This window comes from Cebus imitator, unplaced genomic scaffold (assembly GCF_001604975.1).
Source record: "Cebus imitator isolate Cc_AM_T3 unplaced genomic scaffold, Cebus_imitator-1.0 Scaffold419, whole genome shotgun sequence".
Taxonomy (NCBI): Eukaryota; Metazoa; Chordata; class Mammalia; order Primates; family Cebidae; genus Cebus; species Cebus imitator.
The window spans coordinates 1,807,766-1,818,238 of record NW_016107734.1 but is presented as its reverse complement, the minus strand read 5'-3'; the positions used below and the strand labels follow the sequence as shown (position 1 = coordinate 1,818,238).

Below are 10,473 nucleotides of genomic sequence, written 5' to 3'. Positions count from 1 at the left end.
CAGCAGACACCCCTCAACACTCAGCATCCCTCATTAGCCATTAAAGGGCGATCGCAGGTGGCCGGTGCCCCGGGACTGTTAAGCTAATTCCTCACAATCACCAGAGATGGTGACTCTCCCTTCTATGGTATTAGGAATAATTATAAACCACTATCAACCTATACTGGAATTGCTGTTGTAGTAGCCAGAAAAAAAAAAAAAGGAAAGAAAGAAATAGCTGGAAATTGTGCTCTTTATTCAGTAGCTTTCAGTAAGGCTTTCTCAGATGGAAAAATAAGCAAATAAATATCTCTCCTTGGAATCTGGGCTTGTTTCCCCCAACTTTCTCCTGAATTCTGATTCACGTGACCTTTGGGGAGGTGACTGACTTCCTGTATTTTCACACTTGCCAAGACAAAGACAGAAAGCTCATCTCTGATGCTCCCTGGAACCGGCAAGTCCTTAGGGAATAAACAAAACCTCTTGCCCGCAAGATATGACACACTTGACATAAACCAATTTGCATGGTTTCATTTACAAACAGCGGACACCAAAAGAGAGACTTTATCACAACTGCCTCTTGGGACTTGTGTTCAAAAAGGAGCTGCCAGCTCCTAGTGCAATTCACTGGGGAAATTCGGACCCTCTCAGTAGGGAGCCTTCACTCTGTCTTGTTTCAGACGAAACAGATGGGAAGGCTTGTCTGCTTTACTTTTCCTCTGGCTTTGGAGAAACCTGGAGCCAGGGAGGCATGTCACTCAACGTTACCTAGATGGTGGAGGAGTCCCACCTTCTGTGCTTTCCCCAGCTGGTAGCAACAACCGCTCTTCCGGTTCTCTCCTCTGCTCTCCTGGCCTCAGTTCAACAGGTCTGAGCACCCTGGGAGAGGCATTCTGGCCTTGACAGATGTCAGCATCCTCCCAGGAGTGGCGAGCTACCAGCCTGCTCTTGAAATTCACAGAGCCTGTCAGGTGGATCAGACTGATGGGCAGCCCTGTGACACCTGATGCCCTGCGTGTTTCCAAAGTAGGTCAGCGATCTGGAGAAGACCTTCAGAGGACGGCATCTGCGGCCCTTTAAGAACTTTCTTTGTCTCTCTCAGGTCCAGGGATGGAGCAGTATCACAGCTGCACCTTGCATTCCCTGGAATATTTCTTCCTAATTAGCCTGCTTTTCTATCCCACAGGAAAACTCCAGCCTCTGCATCTTTTCCACTTGGACAGCAACTTAATAACTTCTAGCCATCTGAGAAGCACTAGTTTGAAAGCCAACCTATCACACCTGAGGAGAGGAGATGGGTGAGTCTATGCTTGGCATGGGGGCTGTGCTCAACTGATGAACTACCCCAAGGTCAGGGTCGGGGGCAGGTGGCTGGACAAGTTTTGTCTATTTTCAGAGAACTGTCTTGTGGGTGGGACTGGAAAACCCTCATTCTTTGTGGTATATTTCAAGCCAATGGAATAAAATTAAATTTGCCTTCGAGACATTTTGAACATGATTATCATGTCTCTGGAGACCCTATGAAGAATCCCAAATGAATATGAAGGAGAAGCCGTAGCTGTCAAAATGACCACGTACATTACCAGTGAGCACAGGATACTAAGAGAAATGCTTAGCTCGTTGGTGTAATTGATCTCATTCCTCCAAACCAGCCACACTCTTTGGATATTTGTTCCCTCCCAATTTCATGTTGATCTCCAATGTTGGAGGGGGGCCTGCTGGGAGGCATTTGGGTCACAGGGACAGATTCTTCATGAATGACTCGGTGCCCTCCCTGTGGTACTGAGTGAATTCTCACTTTACTAGTTCATACAATTGCTGGTTATCAAGAAAAGGAGACTGGCTCCTCCTCTCCCCTCTCTTGTTCCTGTTCTTTCTGTGTGACATGCCTGCTCTTCCTTCACCTTCCACCATGAGTGCAAGCTTCCTGAGGCCTCACCAGAGGCCAAGCAGATATTGATACCTTGTTCATACAGCCTGCCAAACAAACGTCTTTTCCTTATAAATTACCCAGTGTTAAGGTACTCCTTTATAGCAATGCAGAATGGACTAACATAAAACAATTTGTGGCAAGGCCAAAAAGGGCTGAAAAATTGAGGACAGTCCCCTGAGCGAGTTAGTCAAAGCAAGTATGAAGTGAAGCTGAACAGTTGTGACACTGAAATTATCACGGAGACCGGCTCTGTAAGAGGCAGCCCAAATTCTCCTCATGTTGTCATCACTTTAAATTCAAGTTGAAAAGCCTTAGCCGGTGAATAATGCTTCTTTTTTTAAATTATTTTTTTAGATGGAGTTTCACTCTGTCCCCCAGGCGGGAGTGCAATGGCACGACCTCAGCTCACTGCAGCCTCCACCTCCCAGGTTCAGGCGATTCTCCTGCCCTAGCCTCCAGAGTAGCTGGGATTACAGGCACCCACCACCATGCGTGGCTAATTTTTGTATTTTTTTTTTTTTTAAAGTAGAGATGGAGTTTCACCATGTTGGCCAGGCTGGTCTTGAACTCCTGACCTCAAGTGACCCACCTGCCTCAGCCTCCCAAAGTGCTGGGATTACAGGCTTGACCCACCCTGCCCAGCCCTGGATGCTTCTTTTTTAATTCAGATGGATTCTTCCCTTCTGGGGCAGTTGAGCAATCAGGTGTGGAGGGAAGGTGGCTGCAGTAGGGTCTTTAGGTTATGGACTCTGAGCTCCATGCGGATCACTGCAGAGGTCAATGAGAATGTTCTGATTTTGAGGTCTTCTCAGACAGATGTCTGAAAAGGGGTCTCGGCTCCGCAGAGCTCCTGGTTATATTATATACAAGCAGGATGTGCCGAAGTCTAGAAGTTTAATCTTAGTTCATCTGTATCATTATGGTGGCATATGAAAAGGCGCCCTTCCTGTATCTTGGTGAAATGGTGAAAAATGTCATGACTGCAGGCCTTTGGTGAAATAGCGTGGCAAAATGACCCAATGGGGGTTGAGACCTGCAGTTAGGAGGAGCAGAGCTTAGCAGCTTCTGCAAGGAAGGAGAGTAAGGACACAGCAGCTGTCCCAGGTGGTTACATCCTTTATTTTCTGTCCATGTCCTCAGAGGGCCTCAGGGAAACTGCTAGAATTAGGTGAAGAGCAACGTGCAAAACTGTCTTTGATTTATGACCTGAGTCTGGACTTAAGCCTGGTAGGAGGCATTTGGAATCAAAGGTAAATTTGTCTCTCTTAGCTCTGAAATGTATCACTTTACGATTCTGTGAATGGGAAGCTGGGAGGGGCACTACTGTCAAAAGGAGCTGTTCACCTTTGACAAGCTCTTTTGGATAACCGCTAGATCGTAGACCATTTGTCAAGTGAAATTTGAGACAGAGCATGTGTCGAGAAAGGAGACTCGTAAGACACATCTTGTTCTCTGCGAATAAAACACGCAGACATTTCTGAAACCACTGGGCTTGCCTAAGACTGCATGTAAACCTCAGTTCACCAAAGCTCACAACGTCTGGCTTACAGGACTGTGTCTCAACAGGCAAAAGATGCTTTTAAAGATTGGAGGCTTAAAATCTTGTTTGCCTTCCAAGATGATATTTCTGCCTATTTGCCTAGATTAAGGGGTCCTGGCTCTGAACCCTGGGAGGAGGCGTTGTGAGTAGGGATGGAGAGATACCAGGGCTTCCAGGTAGCTCCTGTTCTCCTGAGTAAATAGAAGGACAAGTTCAAATGCAAGACAAAAAGGCAGAGAAACCACCCAGATTCTTTGAGAGGAACTGCCTCTCCCAGCAGGATACAGATGAAGAGAGTCAGGTTGCACTCAGGCTGAATTGGAGTGTTCTTTAAAATAATGTTACCTATTTTTGTGTGCCTTGGCAAACTCGGGGTGGAATGCAAGGGTTGCCATAGTAATATCCCTCTTTTTTTTTTTTTTTTTCCCAGATCAGTCACGTGAGACCCATGCACATTCTGGAAGCCACTGCTAGTAGTTCCGATGCGATTCTGTTGGGGGTTTGTTGGTATCTGAGGTGGTGGGGCACAGCTTCTTTGGGGATCAAGGGGGTCAGGGTCCATTTACCCTTCTCTCCCAAGGAGAATGCCTTCTTGATCATCACTTGTGTTTTCTGGGGCAGGGGGGAGGGCACCTGCTCTTGCAGCAAGAATGAGCCAAGCTGTGTTTGTCAATCACTCAGCCACCTCTCCTCTGGGCTGCCAAGGTCACTGGTTCCTAAGTCTATTAGTTGGAGGACAGAGCGAGGGGTGGGCTCTTCCCTCTCAGTTCCTACAGAGGTCACCTCCAGCTGCGGCTACATGGCATTTCTTGGGCATGGGAGACCAGGACCTTCTGGAACCTTTGGCCATGAACTTAAAGCCACCATGATGGGGACACTGACTGGCATGGAGGCCTGGCATAAAATTTGTGTGAACAGGGCTGGGAGTTGCTGCCTGACAAGGAAGCCTTGTCTGTACCCAAGACAGACTGCCCAGGCAAAGCAGCGAGGGTGAAAGTCATTGGGACCAACCCCGAGCTCCCGAAGTCTAAGGAATGCCTCTAGCTCAGCGCCATCTTCATGCACTGTCTTTCAGTCCCTGGGTGCCACGTGGAGGGTTACCAGGGTGGGAAGTTAACTCCTAGGCTGTCAGAATTCTGTCTTCCTTGTTGCCGTCTCTCTCTAGCAGTCCCCAGAGGAATGCATTCTCTTAGATTTTCCCCTGGGGAGGGTGGGCTTGCTTCCAGGTCACTGGGAATGAGAAGGGTCACCATTAGGGAAGGAATCCTGCAGGCTTTGTAGGAAACGGGATGATGGCGCCTCTCCAGAACTCCTTTTCCTACCCACTCCTGCACGGCAGCTAACCTTTCTGCCAATGGAATCTAACCCCCACCTCCTTTAGGGTGGCTGTTCTCCAGCAGGAGGGAGGAGAACTCGCAGAAAAGCCGCCTTTGAAGAAGTACTCATTGTCTGCCCTGAAGACCAGCCTCAGCTGTGGCATTTCAGTCCCCTCTCATGGGAAGGGGGCTTTGAAGAATCATCCCTGGGGTTTCTATCCAGTCTACTGAGGGTCCTGCACGCCTGTCCCCAGGAGGACGTGGTTTGGTGGTTCACGGGTCAGAGAAACATAGGAAAGTATATCCCTTCCAGACTTGCTGTGCCCTCCCATCCAAGTCCAGTCGGGAGAGGGCAAACTCCCCAGGGCAGAGATTAAGGATGAAGTTGTTCGATGTTTCAGTGTTCTGCATTTGGACCTGTTCTAGTTCAGATTCCGATCCTAGGGACAGTGGTGAGTCAGCCAATGGGAGCGGCGGCAGGGCAGGCATGCAGTGTGCAGGCGGCAGGGCAGGCAACGGGGAAAGGCAGGGTGCTGCCTCCTTGGTCTGGCCTTGCTGGGCTGAACTCCAGGAAGTTTTGCAGAGGGACGGGCAATCCCCCAGGCTCCTGGGAGCTTACACCTGCTCCCTCCTCCATACTATGGCTCTAACCCTAGTTTTACTTGTGCTCATCAGAAATATTCATACTCTCCCACAGAGGGAAAGTTTCTACAGCTGCCCCCAGGCTGTTGCTGGGAGCACTTGCAGAGGTGAATGAGAGAACTCTCATTGGAGACCTTGGGTGCTCCAAGTCTGAGAAGGCGGTAGGGGAAAGCTGAGCGAGAAGGCAGGCTTGAGAGGGAGATCGGGGGCACACAACACGCCAAAAACCCTGCCCACTGCATTGAGACCAGAAGGCTTCTGGTGCTTCGATACTGGAAGAACGCGGGGAAGCATGTAGCTTTGGGATGTAATCAAAAGAAGTAGGAGCAAGGTAATTCCATTACAAAATAAAGACCTGAGCTTGGAGAAGTACAAAGGGGACTATTATATCTAGAGATTATTGGCTAATGTGACTACACAAGCTTGAATTGGTAGTAGTGGCCGACATCTAGGAAAGTCAGGAAATTACAGACTTGAAATGGTGTTGAAAACAGATCCTTGGATTCAGTTCCCTTCCGCAATGAAAATATTCTGCAGGCAAAAGTAAATGACCTGTCCTGCTGGCTAAACCAATACACATCTTTTCCCCTCACCTCCTGAAAATGAGTCAGTTTCAGAATCTGAAGGCCAGAAAAGCGTACATCGAATACAGTAGTGTGATCTCTCCATCTTTCCATTTTGGATTGCATTTCTCTTTTTAGCTGGAGAAGACTAACTAACAAAGCAAACTCCAAGGTGAGGAAAGGGTAAGATGCACAAGGACCTTAACTTACAAAGGTCATCCGGCACAGAGACGTGGTGGGTCTCCATGACTCGGGATGGCGGGGTGTGGGTGTCGAAACCTCACCGCCAGTCCAAGTCCCCTCCTCCCCCAACCTGCCTCACCCCTGCCCCAAAGAAGCAGGGATGAGTGTGGGAGGGAGGACAAGCTTATAGTAGGTGTAAGCGATTAGGGAAGAATGACGTCACACACGAAGAAGCCAAATATATATGTCTGTCTGTGTTATAGAGATGCCCACAATTACGCTTCCTTTTTCTCTAATGGCAGCACAGGCGGCAAAGCTGGGAGAAAGGCTCTCTCTGCAGGTTCCAAAATGCTGGTGCAGGATGGGCTCTAGGAACAGAAAGCCAAGTGCCGACGGAAACAGAGAGCACCGCAGCTCTACCAATGGGAGTCCTCTAGAAAAGGCAGTAAGAACGGAAGCAGTGAGGGGTGCAGCTGAAGACTGCCAGGGGCTGCACCCCACTTAATGGCTTTCCCCTCATGCCTTGGGGGGTCTCCACTGGGTGGAGGAAGGAAGCCAGGTGAGATGGAAAGCCCCCTCTTCTGTGACAACCCAGAAGTCAGCCTCTTGGAACTGAGGGTGGGCCTCAGCAGAGTCTCCTGTTGGACCTTGGGTTGAAAGAATGGGGAGTGGAGGTGACTGTGTGTTCATGCCTCTCTCTTGCTCTATCATTGTACCTGGATGGCCGCTGGAATTCCGAGATGAAGATGAAGTTTTTCTCTAGAGTTATGACTGACGGTTGAAGCAATAATTCAGAAATCCTGGCTATTTATTGCATTAGAAAACAAAACCATTAAAGCACTGAAGACAGCCCTTTAGTGTCCCTGCCAAGGAGATGAAGCTGAAGTGCAACCCCAGTGGCACTTTACAGAATGGTACCATCGTCCGCATCCATCCATAGTCTGTGGGTCCGTGTCTGCTGTGTGGAGGAAGAGTCTGCCCGCAGGGCATGCACATGCGCGGTGAGCTGCAACGTGGTGTGGCTGGTGGGAGGCTGCTACTCCATGCCGCTCCGGAGTATCTGGTTGGCTGCAATCAGCATGACACTGATGATGAAAGCCATAGCAAAGGCGCATATGAGGCTCTTCCGGACGCAGGTCTGTCTGTTCTGCTTCTGGGAATGCACTGGTGGTGGGAGGAGCAGGTGTGGGGAGGGAAGAGGGGTTGGGAGAACAGAGAGGAGAGAAATGACACAGTGAGCTAGGTTGCAACTCTTCCTCAACAGGCCAGCAGCGAGTCCTAAAGGATGAGACTGGTCAAATCAAGTTGACAGGCACTTAGGGGACCGCAGCCATGGAGAATGAAGACTGAGTAACACAGTACACCTTCTGGTGAAAGGTATGAAATGAGAAAACTTCTATAACAAGAACCATGATGGATGTGATGTTCGGAGTAAGGCATAACTTTATTCTGTCCTGATAGAATAGAGCTAGAGTGACTTTCAGAGCCGGGAAATATGGGACATTCCAGGGGGAGCTTCATCAAAGGTGTGATCCAGTGATTGCTGTATCCATTTCTGCAGCTGATATGAACAGAGCAGAAATTCGGATGGTTCCCTTCACCTCTGTGATCAGCTGGGTGCAACTTACCTTTCCTGGATGTGTTCTTGGGTTTTGCTGGTTGAATCACTGTAAGTGAATTCTTGCATTATTTCAGACACACAAACAGTGGTTCTAGAGTGGGGTCATTCGACAAGCAGCAGTGTACTGAGAGCTTTTTTTTTTTTTTTGGAGATGGTGTCTTGGTCTGTCTCCCAGGCCGGAGTGCAGCCATAGCTCACTGCAGCCTTAACCTCCTGGGCTCAAGCTGTCCTTCCACTTGAGCCTCCTGAGTAGCTGGAACTTCAAGTGTGTACCACTGTGCCTGGCTAACTTTAAAAATTTTTCATTTTTGTAGAGACAGGGTCTTGCTGTGTTACCCAGGTTGGTCTCAAACTCCTGGGCTCAAGCCATCTCCTGCCTCTGGCTCCCAAAGTGCTGGGATTAGAGGCATGAGCTGCCATGTTTGGCCACTCAGAGATTTTACAAAATGCAGATTCTTGTCTGCATTCAGTGGCTCTTATGCCTGTAATCCCAGCACTTTGGGAGGCTGGGGCAGGCCGATTACCTGAGGTCAAGAGTTTGAGATCAGCCTGGCTGACATGGTGAAACCCCGTATCCACTAAAACTATAAAAATTAGCCAGGTATGGTGGCATACACCTGTAACTTCAGCCACTCAGCAGGCTGAGGCAGGAGAATCACTTGAACCCGAGAGGTGGAGGTTGCAGTGACCTGAGATCATGCTACTACACTCCACCCTGGGCAACAGAGTGAGACTCTGTCTCAAAAAAATAAATGCAGATTCTCGGCCAGCCCCCACCTCAGACCTGCTGAATCAGAGGCTGTGGGAGTGGGGACCCCATCTGTGTTTAAGAAGCCCTCTGTGAGATCTTGGATGCTGCTGATGTTGGAGGAGTGGGGATTGCTTGCTCTGCGGGCAGCACCAGTGTGGAGACAGGGAGGCACCAAACCCTCTTAGACATGCCAGAGGCAGCGTGTCCTGCCTCCACACACCACGGCTCCAAGGGGTTGACTTTGGGTCTAGGGGGTTCATTCTCTCAATCTTTCTGTTGCCCCAGGTATTGCACTCTTACTTTTATAAGGCCGTGAGAAACCGTGTGTAGGTCTCGGTCGAAGAGCATGAATTAGTGGATATTAATATGGGCCAGAAACAAGTAAATGGAAATGATAAGAAAAAGCATCAGCCTGTAATTGCAGCACTTTGGGAGGTCAAGGCAGGAGGATGACTTGAGACCAGGAGTTTGAGACCAGCTTGGATCACATAGGAATATCCCATCTCTACAAAAAATCCTAAAAAAAAATAGCTGGTGTCATGGTGCATGCCTATAGTCCCAGCTACTTGCGAGGTTGAGGCAGGAGGAGCACTTGAGCCCAAGAGCTTGAGGCTGCGGTGAGCTGTGGTCACACCACTGCACTCCAGCCTGGGCCGCAGAGAAGTGAGAAGAGAGAGAGAGGAAAGGAGGGAGGGAGGGAAACGAGCTGAGAAAAAGAAAGAGAGAGAGGGAGAGGGAGAGGGAAGGAGGAAGGGAGAGAGGGAAGACAACTGAGACAAAGAAAAGAAAGAAGGACAGAAAGAGAGAGGGAGAGGGAGGGAGGAAGGAAAGGAAAGAAGGAAGGAAGAAAGAAAGAAAAGGGGCTTTGATGAAGTGCATCAGGGTTCCCAGACATTGCATTACCTGAGGGAAACAGCTCTGTGCGGACGTCAGAATGTCTTCCCTGTCTTCTTCCTTTCCTCTACGTTTTCTCCCTTGCCCTCTGTCCTCTGTCCCTAATTAGCTTATAGGAGACGCCTGTGTCCTGGAGTTCGGCAGGAGGCCACGTACTCCAGAGCAACTGGCTGAAACAGCAGCACCAGAGCCCGCTAAGAGCTTGACACAAATGACATTCTCAGCCCTGCTGCAGAATTACTGAATGGGACTCTGGGGTGGAGGTTGGGAATTTGTGTTTGAATAAGCTCTCCAAGTGATTAAGCAACTGTTAGACACCCACTCCAGAGTTTTTGATTCAGTAGGCCCAGGGTAGGATGGAGTTGCTGGGAGCAGGAGGTCTCTCTCTCTCTCTCTCTCTCTCTCTCTCTCTCTCTCTCTCTGTGTGTGTGTGTGTGTGTGTCTGTGTGTGTGTTGCTGGGGACACTAAACTGGAGGTGCGGAAGAAGATGGCTCTTTACATTCAGCTGTGAAAGAAAAAGGTTAAGGTGGTGTCTATATGCCTTTAAATAATGTAAAAATCACTAAAGCTCAAGTACCTCTCTCCCTTGATGTTAAGTGGCTCATCCAAACTCCTGGAAATATTAATAACAGGAAAACAGTAGGAAGCTGGTCAAATTGCCAAAGGCAAACAGAACTTCCTCTGAGAGAAATGGTCCCTAGGATTGTCAAAGGATCTCTAAAAATTGGATTGATCTTTTTTATGGCTGCATAGTACTCCATGGTGTTTAGGTACCACATTTTCTTTTTTAAAAAATTATTTTTAATTGCATTTTAAGTCTTGGGGTACATGTGAAAAACATGCAAGATTGTTGCATAGGTACACACATGGCAGTGTGATTTGCTGCCTTCCTCCCCATCACCTATATCTGGCATTTCTCCCCATGCTACCTCTCCCCAACTTCCCACCCCCCGCTGTCCCTCCCCTATTTCCCCCCAACAGACCTCAGTGTGTGATGCTCCCCTTCCTATGTCCATGTGTTCTCATTGTTCAACACCCGCTTATGAGTGA

General features: G+C 48.9%; 1 protein-coding gene across 7 annotated transcripts in view; it reads right to left on the bottom strand.

Moving 5' to 3' along the window:
* Nucleotides 1-3,780: 3,780 nt before the first annotated feature.
* Nucleotides 3,781-10,473, bottom strand: part of CALN1 (calneuron 1) — a 623,445-nt gene continuing 616,752 nt past the window's right edge. For all 7 annotated transcript variants that reach the window (XM_017509722.2, XM_017509721.2, XM_037731770.1 and 4 more), the window contains one exon: nt 3,781-7,320. In XM_017509722.2, the coding sequence (XP_017365211.1) occupies nt 7,193-7,320 (128 nt within the window). In that variant the 3' untranslated portion in view covers nt 3,781-7,192. The remainder of the gene's footprint in view (nt 7,321-10,473) is intronic.